Source organism: Psammomys obesus, unplaced genomic scaffold (genome assembly GCF_907164565.1).
Source record: "Psammomys obesus unplaced genomic scaffold, mPsaObe1.curated_primary_1811, whole genome shotgun sequence".
NCBI lineage: Eukaryota > Metazoa > Chordata > Mammalia > Rodentia > Muridae > Psammomys > Psammomys obesus.
The window spans coordinates 12,472,190-12,490,736 of NW_026596069.1; the positions used below are offsets into that span (position 1 = coordinate 12,472,190).

The 18,547-nt window shown below is 42.1% G+C and overlaps 1 protein-coding gene across 4 annotated transcripts in view; it reads right to left on the bottom strand.

Annotated features, from left to right (window-relative positions):
- The window catches only part of Dtna (dystrobrevin alpha), a 349,673-nt gene that overhangs the window by 80,387 nt on the left and 250,739 nt on the right, over positions 1-18,547 (bottom strand). For all 4 annotated transcript variants that reach the window (XM_055625819.1, XM_055625818.1, XM_055625820.1 and 1 more), the window contains one exon: positions 5,419-5,632. In XM_055625819.1, the coding sequence (XP_055481794.1) occupies positions 5,419-5,632 (214 nt within the window). The remainder of the gene's footprint in view (positions 1-5,418; positions 5,633-18,547) is intronic.

Genomic DNA, 18,547 nt, shown 5'->3' on the forward strand with positions numbered 1-18,547 from the left:
TTTGTGCCACTCTCTGGAAGCATGCCAATTTTCTTAGACAATGGGAAGAGGAGAGTGCATACATACCCTTTGTCTAAAATATGAACGGGTAACTGTGGAATCTATTTTAAAAATCATGAATTACATCAAGCTGACTTCATTATAATGAAAAGTAAGCATGTGTTTTCTTCTGGGCTGGGTTTTCCATGACTCTACCTAGAGACCAATGACTGGCTTTAGGTAGGACGTTACTTTTAGGGAAAGGTCCCAGCAAGAAAAATCTGATGTTGAGAAGAAGGAAAACAGTAGATCCTGACAGACCTGCACAGCCAGGCTGGCCTCAGCAGTGTTCACTTTCTCCACCTTGCCAAGGGAGTTTCCTGTCTGAAGTTACAGAAACCCATGCCAAAAGCTCATAAGTGAGCTCTGACGAATACTTTCTTGAATAAGCCGAAAACATTATCCCTCATTGAGGAGTTCGGAAACAGGAAGAGCTTTTTTTGTGCACACATTTTATAAATGGCACCTCATCTCATGTGCTCTCCTTATTTATCTGTTTGTACCGTATAACAGCACACATCTCATAGGAAGGTCTTAGCATGCTAGCTAAACTAGTGAATGAATAAATAAAAAAGAAACCTTCTGACTTATAGTGTCAGAAATGTTTGAGTAAAAGTTAAGTGATTAACTTTGAGCCCCCTAATGCCTTAAATTTGGATGTGATGACATCTGTATTTGTTTTTTGAGGCTATTGAATGTATTAGCATATTAACAAATACAAGCCCTCTGGCTGGCCCTGACATCTCCCAGGGTTTCCTGCAAAGTTAGTGGAACACCAGAGAAATACTTCTTCTGGTCTTGGGCAAGGCGGGTTTGCCAAGAGTTCTCCATCTGGAGTGAGGCCAATGATTGTGAGTCTTTCACTCCCTTGGAATTCTATCTCCTGCCCATTCAAAGAGTACGCCTGACAAAAGATGAGAGATATTAAGGACATTCAATTTATTTACTACTATAAATATTCTTTAGGAAATGACTTTAGTTTAATTCAAGCAAAAGATTTTTTCGTGATTAAAAAAAAAAAAGGTAGCAGTCACCAGAGGAGAACACTCTATGGTTATCTTGAACTTAAGGTGTGCTGAGAAAACAAACAAATAACAACACTCTTCTCAACTCCTAGTTATGGTTACAGGGCTAGCAGAAGAAAAAAGGAACTCCTCTGTGCTGCCTTTTCTGTTACATGTTCTTGCAGTGTTAAAACTGAACAATATATTTTGCTGACATACAGAGAAATGGATATGTACCTTGCATTATAGATCAGAACCTTATTTTTTTTTTAATTCAAAAGGCAGGAGGGTTTTGGCAGAACTTCAGGATAATTTATGTCCCAGCATTTGAGGGTGTCCCGGTCCTTTTTCCTAAAGGGCTCAGTGTTGGACGTGGATGTTTAGTGGACTGCAAGGCGTGACATGTGACACAGGGAAACGTCCTCCAGGGTTCAGTGTTCTCTATGTAAGACCACCATATGATGGGTAGTTCTTCACTGGGGTCACAAAACAGACTCTAATGCTGTAATCTACAAGAGCTCAGCTATTTCCCTCCTATACACTCTGCCAGTATAACTGAAGCGGTTTCACCTGTGACCATTGCAGTATTGTAAAACACACAGACTAAGACAGGGGGAAAGCGCATTAATTCTCATATTAAAAATATGAAACAAAATACAAACACAGATTAGTTTAAATCAACTCCTGAAAGAAAATGATCTTTTTTTTCTCTCCATTCACATTGTCTCTATGATGCTCTATCACCCAAAATTGATTAGTCTATGTGTGTCTTAGAAGCATCACCTCATCTTCTGGACCATTCTGATAGCAGTGCCAAACCCATTGATCACAGAGAATACTGGATGCTTCTCACCTATTTATCACAACTACTGCATGGTTACCGTCAGTTATGTTTGGTTGTGAAGTGCTTCCAACAGGTTCATGTGTTTGGATACTTGATTACCAGCTGGTGATGCTGTTTCCGGGGGTGACAGACAGAAGGCGGTGCCTAGCTGGGGGAAGGGAAGGCAGGCCTTGAAGATAATGGTCAGTCTTGCTTCCTGATCGGCACGTCTACCCACCCTTGCTGCAGACTCCTGAAGTTACTGACAGTGCAACAGCACCCATCATGATGGATGGCTCTCCCGACATTATGAGTCAAAACAAACCTCTCCTTCCCTTACGTTGCTTCTATCAGGGATTTTGTCACGGAGGTGAGAAAAGCAATCCATGTGTTATGACTGGAGAGTTTGTATTAAAACTACATTTTGTTTTTTTGAAAACTGGAAACACTGTTCCCTCACAGTGCCATAGGAGGACTTTGGAGTGACCAGATATGTATGGGAATGATATTGGTGAAAAAACAAGAACGAGGCCACTGTCATCATAGAACATGGGAAAGCATCTTAAAGGAAAAGATACGACTGGATTGAAAGCTAAGAACATTGTGATTAAGTTGCTGTTAGTATTTTTCAGAGAAATAGGAAGAAAATAAGAGAAGCACAATGAAAAATTTAAAAAAAAAAAGACTTCTTTAGAGTGCAGGGTGCTAAGGCATCTCTGCCTTTTCATATTGGGCTTTCCAGTTTAAAAATGTGTCCATTTAAAGGGGGAGACAACCCCTGGGAGAGATGTCAGCGAGTGTATAACACCAACAGCACATCTTTGCTTCCCTGGGATCAGTCTTATTCTTAGCTGTCAAAATAGAACACACTGCTCTAAACATGCGCGCTGCAGTGGGTGGCAGGAAGTGACATCATGCCTCCACACTGGAGCTCATTTGGGTAAGCATAAGTTTACTATTATAAGAAATAGAAACGAACATTTATTTTATTCTTTAGTTTCTCTTTTTGTACTCGCTTAAGTTACAATTGTAGTGAACAGGACTTCCTGATGCTTTGCATCTCATATTTAAAAAGCTCATAGTAGTGAAACTCCCTGCATTAGATATTCCGTGCTGGGGGTGAGAAAGCACAATACTTCCAGAATAGTCTCAGTTTCATATACCTATAAACGTCCGTGAGATATTTATAGGAGATTAGTCAAATATCTAGGGGCTTCTAATCTGCAGGAAGAGCTGGTGATAGAATTTACTCTACGGTTCTGTGAATTACTTGTTACCATAGGACAGTAGTCAACTGAGAACTCAACTTGAAATGATTCTGCAATATTATCAGCCGATATTGAGGGGACACTTAAGGCTTCACTTTGGAAAGTGATATAACTGATGTTTTTCAAATAAATGGGGAACTTCTAACCCTGTGGGTCGAATGCCGTGTATTTCCTGAGACAGTCCCTTCATTATCACTAATCTAGTTCTGCTTCTCTATTTATGGGGCGGGGTGCAAGCTGTGCTTTAACTATGCTTTGACTCTCTATTCACTTCCAGAAATAATTTAGAACTCAGGAAGAAACGGTATTGATTTCTTTTAAAGTTATTTTATGCCTGCGAGTGTTCCGCCTGCCTTTATGTGTGCGCACCAGTTGCATACCTGGTGCCCGTGGAGGGTGTTGGGCCCCTGGGAGCTGGAGTTGTAGATGGTTGTGGGCCACCGCGGGGGTGTTGGGAACTGTACCTGGGTCTTCTGCAAAAGCAGCAGGTCTCTTCACCACTAAGATATCTCTCCAGTACCGTATTTGTTTTAATGTTTTCCATCATACATTTGGTGTGATCTAAAACTTAAATCCCTCCCCCATGTTCAAGCACTGAAGGCTTGGTTGCCAGACTGTGGTACTTTTAGGAGGCGATGAATTCCTTAGAAAGTAGTGCTGAGTGCAAGTTTTGCAACTAAGGGTGAGCCCTAGAGGGGTTGATGGAACTCCAGTGCCCTCTCCCTGCTTCCCAGACATCATGCGCGAACAGATCTCTTCTGATGTACTTAGCTTTATCCACAGACCCCAATGCAATCGTGCTAAGTGAGCGTGGGCCAAAGCCCATGAAACCGTGAGCCACAATTACCCACCTCTCTGCTGTAAGTTACTCACGTCAGGTGTTTGGCTCGGTGATAGCATGCACTTAAAACGAAGACAGCATACACTCAAAACAAACGTGTCCCACTCAGCCTTTAGTGGCAAGTGTGAACACTGCTGTGTTCTTGTTAAAGGGCCAGGATGGGAGTTCTGTTGCAGAAATTCCATGACCCAGTTCTATCACCTGCCATGTGAAACCACAGCCCCCTCTCACTGTCTTTCCTAACTTCTACAGTGGTCTGACCAAAGCAGGTCATCTGGTTCTGAAATAGGCCCCGAAAAACCTCTTTGGGCAGCTGATTTTAAAAGCGCCTGTCTTCAGCTTGCAAATTTCGCACAACATCGTCATCGCGGAGACAATGATACACGCCGATCAAACTGAGCATGGACAACCCATGGCCGCTCTGGGTTGCAAAGTGACAGCTGCTGACTTTGGTTAGTAGGACGATGCTCTTATTGCGGCTGCTACCCCTACGGTGCCCACGATACACGTTTCAAAGCACCCGAACAGGGGGACCAGTCTTCAGTGTTAAGCTACGATTGTGTAAAGGTCAGCTCTGCACTTTCCCTCTTAATATTCAAGACACAGTAGAATCAGAGGTGGGGATGTCATATCCACACGGGGAGCTGAGGGTAAAAGCCCTTTGAAAACCCAGGCAGATCATGTAATTCCTGGAGTTTTCATCTGTCATGTGGCTGTCATGTACCCCGCAAAAAGCCTTAGCAGAATACCCAAGTCCTCGCTCCTCCACTAACATGCCAGAAAGAACTGGGTAAGCGACAGCCTCTTTGTGCTCAGGCCCTTCATCTGTGAAATGAGATTTGTCCAAGCACTCCGTAAGATGTCAGCCAGCTCCGAGGTTCTCGGATTCTCTGAGGAGGGAATTATGAGATAATGAGGCTACATTTCAGTTGCGGTTCATGACAGGGGCACCCTGTTTCACTGTAGCACACAACTGACCGGTCCATTTAGGCCGGTCATTGTTACTTTTCTACACTAGCCAAGAAACTCTTCAGTTTCTTTCCTGTCAGCTAAGGCGTCTTCGTGACACTCCAGAAACCACAGTCTCAGGTTGGATTGCAAAGAATCAAGTTTGACACATCTTCCCTTCCCACGCTGTATCAAATTACCCAGCACGCAAGCCGTCACAGCACATTTTGGAGCATCCATACAAACCATAACACGTAGAATGACGGGGTTAAATAAACGTTTTCTCATAAGATGCACTAGTCTTCCCTCTTCTGTTTACTTTCTAGTCAACTCTGCAGCCTTTACAGCTTTATTTAGGAACATAGTGTCGGATGAAGAAAAAAAATATAATGAATCTAGAAAATTATTTGGGAAAAGTAAAAAAAAAAAGTACAAAGGAAAAAAAAAACAGAACCCAAGCACAGAGAGAGTAATTGACAGTCACAGGGGGCTCACGGGTCAAAGGCGGCAAGCAGGAAGTTCAGCAGGAGGCTGATGGACTGCTCCACGTGGATCTGGTGAGTGGTTGGCATCCGTTTGTTGAGCTGGTAAAAAATGGTGGAGAGCACAGCCTCCAGGCGGGCCACGTTGAGCTCTGTGTTTGGATCCAGGTTGTTCAAAGCGTTCTCCCGCAGCGCCTCGATGACGTTCCAAATGTCCACCAGGTGCACTGCAATGGGAGCAGAGGGAACACATCAGCCCAGCGTGCAGGGGAGGGCAGCCTGCTCCTGGGCGCTACCCTGGCTTGTCCGCACTCCTGCCCCCACGCTCAGCGGCTGTGGGTCGCACAAGAGTAGAGATCCATCCCCCAGACTTGAAGACCGCTCACTCAGCAACAAATGACTTACTGGATGCCAAGTGCATCGGTTACTTTCTCATCGTTGTGGTAAAATCCCCAACGAAAGCAACTCCGGGAAGAAATGGTTTAAGGGTGCAGGCCGTGATGGTGGCTGGCCACGGTGCCTCCACAGTTGGGAAGGGGAGAGACCAGCGCTGCTGTTCTCTTCAGTTTCTCCATGCTGTTCAGTTTAGCACCGCAATCCTTCCCATCTCGGTTAACTGGACTAGCAACTCCTTCATCTACCTGTCTAGGTGTATCTCCTCCATGAGGCTAGGCCTGTTAAGCTGGCGATTAATATTAAACCATTACTCCCTGTGCCACACCCACCCTCAATCTGCGGGTCATTAGTTCTGTGTTACACGCAGCAAAACTGAGGGACAGGAAAGTTAACAGTCAGTGTAAGACTAGTCAGTGGCAAAACTGGTGGTCAAATTCTAGTCCACTGGGCTTTAAAAACTTTCCCCCCTGAACACAGTTACTGCTCAAAATGAGAAGAAAAAAAAAAAAAAAGATAAGAACCTAAGTTCTAATGCCTCCAGGAGATCAGAATCCTTTTTGAGTATGTAAAGTGAATTCATTTCCATTCACACACAGATGGACAGACAGACAGACACACACACACACACACACACACACACACATGCACACACAGGTTGTAATAAATGAGGGGGCAGTATCACTCTGACACACCAGTAGCCGTCACCACTGAAACTGTTTTTGGGTGCCCCTGAAATGCATTCTATGCAATTAGGTGACTGATTTTCTTGCTTTCTTTTACAAGTTTCCTGAACATTAAATAATAGGAATTCTATTTGTTCACCGGATGGTTCTACCCAGCATGTTTTAAGAGTCATCTATATTGGGCATGCATTGATAATTCACTCCTTTTGTGGTTCTCCTTCTGCCTGGGGGTTGTCTCTCACCGGCCCACAAAATCTGGACGGGCAGGAGATGAGGAGCAAGGCTGGAAAGGCCGGTGAGGGTGAGCATGAGCACAGAAGGAGATCAAACACTCCAGCATCCGCTTCAGGGAGTGAGTTTAGCTTTAATTCTGGAGAACAAAGGCTATATATCCCCCGGGGAGTGGGTGGGAGGCTCCAAGGATAGGTGTATGTAATTGATTAAAACAAGGCTCTTCAAGGAGGCTTGATTTGCATTAAACAGCACGCTCCCATCATATGAATGGGAGCACAGTAATTATCCTATAGGTGAAGGGAGGGGAGAGCTAGCAGGGAGCTGTGTCAAAGGCCGTATGTCAAATGTGGTTAGGGGCTTCTATGTTTTAGAGACACTCTCCAGATGAAGTCAGGTAGAGAGCAGGAGGCCCTCTCTCCTGGGGAAGAGTTCTGCACCTTAACTCTGCTGCTGAGCTCAGAATGCTTATCCCGACTGGGAGGACTGCAACCTCAAACAGCAGGTCCTTCCAACATCCTTTCATTGCTGAGTAATATTACCCTCTATGGAAATTTCACAGTTTGGCTCCTGACTCATCATCTCAGTGCATTTGAGTTGATCCAGGTTGTGGCTGAAACAAATAAAGCTTTATGAGTAATTGTATACAAGATTATGTATACTATGTATTATGTATATGTATAATTATGTGTTTCTGTTGTCTTATTAAATGCTTATAAATGAAAAGGTTGGACTGACTGTAGGCCAGTGTTTAACCGTGTTTGTTGTGTGTGTAGGGGGTGGAGGCTCATAGCCAGTCTTTTTTTGCATTATTTTATAATTTTATATTTATGCAATATTTTTGTAATTGTTTTATAAATTTATAATTAAAAAGATAATTCTAATTCTTTTCAAAAGATTTTTTTTGCTTGTATTTCATGCACATGGGTGTTTTGTCTACAGAAGTGTGTACACCAGGTACATGCGATGCCCATGAAGGCCAGAAAAGGGTGTTGGATCCCTGTAACTGGATGTTCACATGGTTGTGAGCTGCCATGTGGGATTTCTAAAGGAAATTCACGCCACGTGGCCTTCTAAAAGAGCAGCAACTCATCTTTCCAGCCCTGCTCTTATCCAAGTCAAACGAACATTGCAGAGCACTCCCAAGGAAGCAGCATTTATCAATGAAAGTCCCCCCCCCCCCCCCCCCGGGAGAGGGTATTTTTATTTTTGAATGCAGTATTTGTGGTTCCTGTCATTATAGCCTGCTCCTCAGACTGTAATTTCAAGATGGAAAGAGAATAGACATTAGATTGGGATGACTTCATTTTCAAACTGCAATATGACCTGTCACTTGCCTGCTGAGTAAAGTTCTTTCATAATTTCCCATTAATTTTAAATACAGACACGGCTTGCAAAGGCTTTTGTCTGCCTGAATGTGGCATGTCACAGGAAATAGTGACTTAATGTTCTGGGCAGATAAAACATCTAGATGTCATCTTGACATCACTTAAAGTGAATGACCTTAGTATGTGAGTTACCTTACATCCAGGCCCTTGATTCACTGAGAAGCAAAGCAGTGGGTCTAGCCAATTATAAGGATAGATAATCACAAACTCCGTAAGTAAAACTGGGTTTGTGATTACTACTAAGGTACTGTATGGCTCAAAGTTGTATAGTAAAAACAAACAAACAAACAAACAAATAAAAGTAGTTCCTACCTCAGTCTGCTGAGATCACAGTGTCACTCAATGACAAAAACAGTTTAAAACTCATGGCCTATGGCAAGAATCAAAGAGGTAGGCAGAGAATGGAAGTATGAGAGAGTTGTGGTGGAGCCAGAAGGACAAGTTTGGAATGAGCAGGATTTGGTTTTTGTGCCAAGGATGAAGACACAGGTTTTAAGACACAGGCCCAGCTTGAAAAGTAGCATTTCTGAGTCCAAGGGAAGAAAGAAATGGATATCGATAGACAAGAAACTGAAATAGCTAAAGCCTATTGCTGTGTTGCGGGTCTGGAACTCACTGTGAGGACCAGGCTGGCCCCAAAGTCAAATATCAAGCCACCGCGAGGAGTGTTGGGATTAAAGGCTCATGCCTCTATGCCCAGCCTAATCCAGACCATTTTAGAGTGAACATGCTCCTGACACCATGATCACACATTTCTTCTTAGTTGTTACTGTATCACAAAGCTTCTCTGGTTATTATTAAATATTTGCAGTGTTTATGGATGTTTAGCCTACATGTATATCTGTGTACCACATGTGTGCCTGGCACCCACAGAAGCCAGAAGAGGGTGTAGGATCCTCTAGGACCGGAAGAATACTCAGTTGTGAGTAGTCATGTGGGTGCTGGGAATTGAACCTGGTCCTCTGGAACAATAGCCAGTACTGTTAACTGCTGAGCCAACTCTCCAGTCCCATATTAATTACTGAGAGAGAAGTATCATCAGTCCTTTCCCAGTTTAAGTAGGAGCACTGAGAAATGTTAAGTTGGAATTCAATGGTAAATCAGCTGGAAGTCTGTTTCAGGCCTAAAGGTCATACCTGTGGGTTACTTACTGTTGTGACCTCAATTCTAGATAACAATTTACGATCTGCAGTCATGACAAACGACCACTAGATGGCACTGTGAACATTCTACGAAATAGCTATCACCCATTAAGGGCTCTTGAGAGCACCTGTTACTTGGCAAAAGGGAGAGGAAGTTGGGCCTCCTCATCTATGCAACTGCATGTGGTTTTATTACTGTATGTGGTAAGGCAGCATTGTGAATAACAGAAATCCCTACATTCAACATATCAAGAATGAACAAAAACATAGTCTTAAGGCAATTGTACTTCACATAATTGTAAAAGTATTAGTACTGATTTCAGCGATGAGTTATTTTTTTGATACTTTGCCTATTTTATTCTATTTATTTTTCTTTTTGATTATTTTATTTTATTTATTTTTTATAAATTACATTTTATTCACTTTGTATCCCAGCTGTAGCCCCTTCCCTAATCACCTCCCAACCCTACCCTCTCTCCCTCTTATCCTCCTATGACCCTCCCCAAGTCCACTGATAGGGGAGGTCCTCCTCCCCTTTCCTCTGACCCTAGCTTATCAGGTCTCATCAGGACTGGCTGTGTTGTCCTCCTCTGTGGCCTGGCAAGGCTGCTGTCCCATCAGGGGGAGATGATCAAAGAGCAGGCCACTGAGTTCACATCAGAGGCAGTCCCTGTTCCCCTTACTAGGGAGCCACTTGACAACCATACTCTTTAGAATACAAGAACCAAGGTGAGGTAACTGTTTTGATTAGTTTGCATGCTGGATTTGAAACAACAAAATGTGTTCTTTCATGTTCTACATTCTTGTTTGTTTGCTTGTTTGTGTTTTGTTTTGGGACAGGGTCTCATGTATTCCAAGGCATCGTCAAATTTTTATGTATGTAGCTGAGTATAAGGTTAAATTTCCTTGGATCCTCCTGCCTTTACCTCCTGAGTGCTGGGATTACGGGTGTGTGCCACCCAGCTAGTTCGTATGGGACTGAGGATCAGACTTAGGCTTTGTGCACGTTAATCAAGCACTCTGATAGTTGAGCTCCATTCCAGCCCTCACATTGCATATTCTAAACTTACGTGTGGGTTTGTAGAAAAGCAATTTATTCTGTTTCTTACATGTTTTGGCTTGAAACTAAAATATTACCACAGGCTCATGTTTTGAATACTCTGTGCTCATGACTTTGAAGGCTGTGGAGTCTTTAGGAGGTAGGGCTTGTCTGGCTGAAGTGGGTCAGTAGGAATGATTGGCTTCTGTGGCCAGAGGCACTGCTCCCTGCTTTTGCCACCACAACAGGGTGAAATCTCCCAAAACTGTGAGCCCAAATCAACCTTTTCTGCCTTAGTTTCTTTCTGTCAGATACTCTTTTACAGCATCAGAAAAGTAACTACAACACAAAATTCTCATATCCTTAGAACAGAAAGATAACACACACACACTCAGAGAGAGAGAGAAAGAGAGAGAGAGAGATAGATAGATAGATAGATAGATAGAGAGAGAGAGAGAGAGAGAGAGAGAAATCCCGCAGAGGTATTGTTTTTTTCCCCCATGACTATTCTCAAATGAAAAATTTCATTGTAGGGGACACACAGACATCAAGAAAATCTATACACCTAAAGATGCTAAACAAGAAGGAGGACCCTGGGTAAGACGATCAGTTCTCACTCAGAAAGGCAAATGGAATAGACATAAGAAGAAGGAGAAAACAGGCAACAAGACAGGAGCCTACCACAGAGGGCCTTTGAAAGACTCTACCCAGTGGGGTATCAAAGCAGATGCTGAGACTCATAGCCAAAACTTTGGGCAGAGTGCAGGGAATCTTATGAAAGAAGGGGGATATAGAACGACCTGGAGGGGACAGGAGCTTCACAAGGAGAGCAGAGAGCAACAGAACCAAAAAATCTGGGCCCATGGGTCTTTTCTGAGACTGATACTCTAATCAAGGACCATATGTGAAGATAACCTAGAACCCCTGCACAGATGTAGCCCATGGCAGCTCAGTGTCCAAGTGGATTCCCTAGTAATGGGACTAGGGTCTGTCTCTGTCATGAACTCAGTGGCAGGCTCTTTGATCACCTCCCTCTGATGGGAGAGCAGCCTTACCAGGCCACAGAGGAAGACAATGCAGCCAGTCTTCATGAGACCTGATAGGCTAGGGTCAGATGGAAGGGAAGGAGGACCTTCCCTATCAGTGGACTTGGGGAAGGGAATGTAAGGAGATGAGGGAGGGATAGAGAGATTGGGAGGTGATTAAGGAGGGGGCTACAGCTGGGATACAAAGTGAATAAAATGTAATTTATAAAAAATAAATAAATTAAAAAAAGAAAATGTCCTCAAGGAGTTTTATATGCCTCATAGAGGTGGGCACAAGAACTCGGCCCCTAGTCATGTTGGTGTATGTCAGGAACTAAGGAAGGCTTCTTCCTCCTCATCAGCTTAACCTATCAGATCAGAGACTGAAAACTTTCTCCTTTCAGTGAGTATTTATTCAAGCATTGTCCAGAGAAGAAGTTCTGGGTTTTAGAACTATAATATGAAAAAAAGCAGATTCCTGGTCTTCCAGAATGTAAGAAAGGAGCAAAAGAAAGGAGAGAGAGAAAGGAGAGAGAGTGGGGTAGAGGGAGGGAGAAAGATCAAGCAAACAAACTGAAGATGTAATAATGAAGTGTTTTCTCTTTTTTGTTTTAAAATATATAATTGTATATTGTGTATACAATTGCTTTGGATACAACTGTGCTGCTTAGTTTTTGTCAGCTCTACACAAGCTGAAGCCATCTGAGAGAAGGGCATCGCCATTGAGAAAAATGTCTCTGTAAGACTGGGCTAGGCAGGCCTGGAGGACATGTTTTCAACCAGCGACTGATGTTTGTGTGGTGGTCTATTGAAGGGGGGGCACCTTGGGGTGGTGGTGGTCCTGGGTTCTATAAAAAAGCAGGCTGAGCAAGCCAGGAGGAGCAAGCCAGTAAGCAGCACTCCTCCATAGCTCCTGCATCAGCTTCTGCCTCTAGGTTCCTGCCCCGAATTCCTTGTTGATGAACAGTGATGTGGAAGTACAAGCAAAACAAACCATTTCCTCCCTAACTTATTTTTGCTCATGGAATTTCATCTTAGCAATAGAAAGCCTAACTAATATAACAGCACCATAATTTGATGTTGGTGGTAGTTGATACTCTATGTAGAGATCTATTTTCTTCTATAGGAAAAGAAGGTTTAGAAAGCAGACTGTGAATAGTGACACTTTGACCTCTTCCTTTCTGATTTATATCCCCTTGATCTCCTTTAGTTGTCTTATTGCTCTGGCTAGGACTTCAAGTACTATGTTGAAGAGATATGGAGAGAGTGGGCAGCCTTGCCTTGTCCATGATTTCAGTGGGATTGGTTTAAGTTTCTCTCCGTTGAGTTTGATGTTGGCTATAGGCTTGCTGTATATTGCTTTTACTATGTTTAGGTATGTGCCTGTATCCCTGATTTCTCCAAGATTTTAAACATGAATGGGTGTTGGATTTTGTCAAATGCTTTTTCGGCATCTAAGGAGATGATCTTGTGGTTTTTCTCCATCAGTTTGTTTATATGGTGGATTACATTGATGGATTTCTGTATATTGAACCACCCTTGCATGCCTGGGATGAAGCCTTCTTGGTTGTAGTGGATGATATCTTTAATGTGTTCTTGGATTTGGTTTGCAAGTATGACCTGGAGAGGACAGGAGTTCCACAAGGACCAAATATATCAGGGCACAGGGGTCTTTTATGATATGGTTTCTCCAACCAAGGACCGTGTATGGATATAACCTAGAACCTCTGCTTGGATATAGCCCATGGTAGCTCAGTATTCAAGTGGGTTCCCCAGTAAGGAGAACAGGGACTATTTCTGACATGAACTCAATGGCTTTGACCCCTCCCCCCATAGGGAAGAGCAGCCTTGCTAGGCCACAGAGGAGGACATTGCAGCCAGTCCTGAAGATACCTGATAAGCTAGGGTCAGATGGAAGGGGAGGAGGACCTCCCTATCAGTGGACTTGGAAAGGGGCAGGGAGGAGATGAGGGGGGAAGGGTGGGGTTAGGAGAGAATGAGGGAGAGGCTACAGCTGGGATACAAAGTAAATAACCTGTGATTAATATAAAAAATAAAAATTTTAAGAAAAAGAAAGCAGACTGCACCTTCATTTTTCAAGTGAAACAGAGATACACCTTTCTCAGTTTGCAGGTACTGGAAGAGCAATGACAAATTTTGTAGGGAAACAGTGAACTGTATAAGCACCGTGTACATTTTAGGCAGCATGCGCTTTTTTGACAGAAAACAGAGAAGCACTGGAATTTACTCTCACTCTCCTTCCCCCTCAAATTCTTTCAATTCTTTCCTCCAGTTACAAAGACATTCACCTCATATGGTAAGCTTTCTTTTATGACTTCGTTTTGGTTTTGCTTTTAGCAGTAAAAATGTGTTATAAATATGATGCTTGTCAAAGTGATGATTGGTTAAGTTCAACTTCAGGTCACATACTTATCGAGGGTCAACAAGATGGAGCAGTAGGCAAAGGCACTTGCCTCCGTGCCCTTCTGGAACCCACATGGTCGGAGGAGAGAAACAACTCCATGAGATTGTCCTCTGACTTCAGCAAGTATGTGGGAGCATGTGAAACATCCTCAAACAAACAAACAAACAAACAAACAAATAAACACATATTAAAAAAAAACATTTCTCCTGGGATTTACAGGTTTAAGTCATGAGAAGACAGGATACTTCAATGCATCATTACTAACCGTTTATCTGTTGCACACTGTGGCTGTAGCATATGGAGAAAGGCTGCCATATGCTTATATTTACAGAGTTGGAAAAGAATGAGATTCCAGGGTAGTTTGAAAAGAAGTAAAATCCAATGGGAAATTTTTAAGGATCTGGAATGCACTGTGTTTCATGTTATCTGGGACTGACAGAAAATCATAACCACGGAGGTGTTAATTCCCATGAGGACAATCACAGTCAGAGTCAAGTGAAGGTTGACACGAAATTCTGAGTTATGATAAGTCCATGTCCCACAGTGAAAAAAATTAGACTACCACATGAGCTCTAAGTACAGGGATGCCACCACTGCCTGGAAACTTAGGACCTCTTGGAGGGGAAGGCAAACCTCCCATTGAGTCCTAAAGCATGGTGGGAAAGCACAGCTGGAGATGAGGAGGGGACATGCTCCAGGATGAAGAACACCCAGTGGTGAAAAGCATAAAAGCATGGAGGGGCAGTGGTGGCTCAGAGCTGTCCTGATGTGATCCAACTAGTGATTAATTGATATGGAACTTGAAGTAAAGTTAAGGTCTGTAACTAAGAAATGTCACATATTCTTCATCATAATAAATGGATGGCTCCACTTAAAGTATTATGTATATTTATTTGTACGTTTTTATCAAGAATTTGCCTTCTATACACTTTTAACACCTATTTTCCTTTCCTGGTTGTCATGCTGAATAACACATATTCACACCTGCAGGCAATGAGTTGGTAGTGTCGACAGAGAAGTGGGCAGATTTCAAACCATGCTATCTCCTTCCACAGGCCTTGGTGTGGCCAGAGCACCTCCATGGTCCAGTATTACTCTGGGTGATGTGATAGATAACACAGTTCAAGAACTACTGGGAAGGGGCATGACTTAAGAGATGGAAACAGACATGAAGGAACAGGAAATCGATGCTCATTTGATCCAGAGGGATTTATTTTAAAGATATCCTTAAAATCTTGGAAGCACTGCAATCAAGAAAGCCATATACAAATTACTCAAATTATACAAATTATTTGAGGCTTTTCTCAAATAATTTTTTTCTATGCCTTACTAAGGCCCCTTCCCAAAATAATGTTCAAGAACCTAGTGGGGAGAAAGAACCGAAATGGGATGTCTTGGCAGAGTTCACAAAGGTATTTTGCACCATTACATTGTAGATACAAGGTACCACTCCCTTCAACCAAGCATTTATTTTGGAAAGAAAATATTAGTAAGAGCACAGTGTTCAGATTTACTTTTGATTAGTGGTCTTGAGGTAAGCACTTATGAGATGTGAAAACAAATAACCCCTAAGAAGCTTACCAGTTTTGTTTAATGCTTTCCAATCTCCACCCCTTCTCTGTTCCTAGAGCACAATTTTATCACCAAGGCAGAATTTTTTTTTTTCCCTAAGAGTCCTCGGAGAGAAACATCACATCTCACAGAGATAACATCTCAGCTTCATTTTAATTTCCTGGTTAAGGTGTTGTAATAAAGCTTCTTGAAAAAGGTCTACAACATATTTTCATGTAAAATCAAACTGATCATTCTGCCAATCCTCAAAGGCCCTGCCAGAACGCACACTGCCTATCAGGAAAAAAAAATATTCAGTGCTTCTTAAATTATGTTTGGAGACTGACATCATTATTCAAAATGAGATAATAATTATTGGCTCAGTAACCATCACACTATAAATTAAATTTAACTAAATTCAATCCAATCAAGTACTTATTATGCCTATTATTTTCAAAGTGTGGCACCAAGAATTGTAAAAATAATAAGAGAATGTGAATGGAAAATGAACAATATCTAGCTTCTCATTGGCCAGTTTAACTTGTACAGAATATGTTTAACAACTTTAGAAGCAAGAGGCCCTAACACATTATCTCCCCTGTGGCCAGTCACATTGTATACACCTTTTAGTATTCTGTATAGATTTCTTTTATGTGGCTTTACCACTCTGTATATTGTTAATGCTCCAGGTTGGGCTTTTACTGCCTTTTTGGAAGCAAGCCTCTCATTCACAGCTATTTTTCCCCCCTTTTTATTCATCTCAAGAAAGAGCGTAAGGCTCAGTTATGGCCAGGCCATTCTCCATTGTGCATTGACTAATACGGAAGAAACGGACAATGAGAACCAGTGTTTGAACTCTGGCTTACTGAATGCTGGTCTCACCTCTTACTATTCAGTTTCTTCAAAGCATCCTATGTTCCAGGTACATCAGGCTTCTAACCATGTCAGAATATGCCCTTGCTATTTTTATACATGCTTGTACTGAGTCCATTCCTTAAACAGGATGTAGCCTTTGATTCATGATCCTTCAGACACATGCCATACCCCAGAATGGAAGCACTTTCAGCTCCCTTCAGACACTTACGAGTTCTTTCTTTTGTAGTCCCCATTAACCTTCACACATCTATTAGACCGTTTATAGATTTGGAATATTCTGGTCATTAACGCACCCATTTTGTTCTTTATCTCTTCAGATTGGTCCATGCTTGGAGTTTGGAGGAGACAGATTTAGGAGCCAAATGTTGTATGGGTGGTCACATGTATTTTGGGAAAGATACAAGGCATTTCATTAGATTATCCAAAAGATATCTGGACAGTAAGTTTGTGGACCAGAGAACCAATGTAAAGTAAAGATAATAAATCTTCAAAAGTATATTAAATTATTTTGTAATTAAGGGCCTTTACGTTTTACTTGGCGTTGGCAAAGTTCTGGGCATGGATGGATGGCTGCGTTTGAGCAGCTCTGTGAGCGTGTTTAATGGAAGTAATGCTTATACTCAAAAATGGTAAATTTTGTGTTACATATTTAAAAAAGCCAGGGGATATATTTATGGTTCTATTAAAGTAAGAATTATATGGAGATAATTAATATCACACTTCACCGAACCTTCACCAAACAAAAAAATGCAATAATTTGCCCGAACACATTAGTTATTACATTTAAGGCAATAAAGTAGCTAGTTTTATGGGTATGTACACTTTTGTAGTTTATTGTATTCATCTATATTCTCTGTAATAACATGTAATAACAAGCTTTGGAACACACATGAGATTCAGTCATATTCTGATACTTTTCAAATCATGAAAAAGGGATCTTAGTATGCTACAGAGACTTCACCCCATAAAACTCAGAGATCCGAGGGTTTTCTCTGTAAGGGGTCTGTGTGTCTCTAGAGGTAAGACACTCTTCCATTCATGGCTTCACACACCTACAGCAGCTTCCTTCCAAACATGAAAATGCAAGTTACAGGTTTGAAAACCCTTGCCACAAGAAGATTAAAGCTGAAAACTTAGGATGGTTTAAGAGAAAAAAAAAAGTGAATTACCACATATTGAGGTAAGCCTAGAGGCTATTGACAGATACTTTTCTTCAGATTTTACTTTATGCTTTACTTACATGGAAATGCATGTGTCTGCATGTGGATGTGTGCATGTGAGCGCCCTGCCAGTGGAAGCCAGAAAAGGGGGCTGGATCTCCCGGAGCTGGAGTCACAAGAGGTTAGGAACCAGTCAGTGTTGCTCTTGGCGTCAGGTCTGGAAGCGCAGTACTTGCAATAACCACTGAGCCTTGCCTCAGCTCCAGTAAACACTTTTCGTTTCTGAAATACAGCTTGTTTGTTTGTTTGTTTGTTTGTTTATTTTGGTTTCTCGAGACAGAGTTTCTCTGTGTAGCCTTGGCTGTCCTGGACTCACTTTGCAGACCAGGCTGGCCTCGAACTCGCAGAGATCCACCTGCTTCTGCCTCTCCAAGTGCTGGGATCATAGGCGTGCGCCACTGTGCCCAGCTCTAAAATACAGTATTAATGATTACTGAGTTGGATATCAGTGGGATTTTACTTAGTTAAATTAATACATGTGAAACCATGCGTGTTACTGCCATAATTTACTTGATGATAGGATTATCTCCAATGTCTCAAAAGGTTTGCCCTTGTGAATAAGAATCTGTAAACATTTATGTGCCAGTAACTGTTGATACATCGATATATAAAGCTCACACTGAGCTCTGTCCTTGAGAAGCTCACAATAAACATAGCAACTAAGTAAATAATATAACATGGAGCACATTAGAATGTCATAAAGTATTTTAGGGAGAAAAGAAAGACAACCAATAGGACTGCAGGATGAATTGAATTCTCATTTAAATGCTCTGGAGAAAACTTGTTCCAAATATTTAGTCTTCTTGTTATCAGTGTCCAGTGGCCTTTCTTGCTAGGTACCTTTCAACAGCTGGAAATTAAACATCTTTTTCTCTACAGCTTCAAGACAGTAGTGGCATGTCCAGTCTTTGAAATCTCTGGCTTTCCCGAGGCATTGCTACTCAGAGGATAGGATATCTTGGAGGGCCATTTTGGACTGCAATCCAGGTAATTTTGAAACTAAAAGCAACTGCACTTAATGAGCACATTTCAATTGTCAGTATGTTAAAATTATGGCTTTACTCTATCTGTGAAAACTCTCTGCTTTTAAATGGCTCATGTAGGTAGGCCAGGACAAAGCCAGACAGTCCCTCTACATTAAGGTCAACTGGATAGTAACATAATGT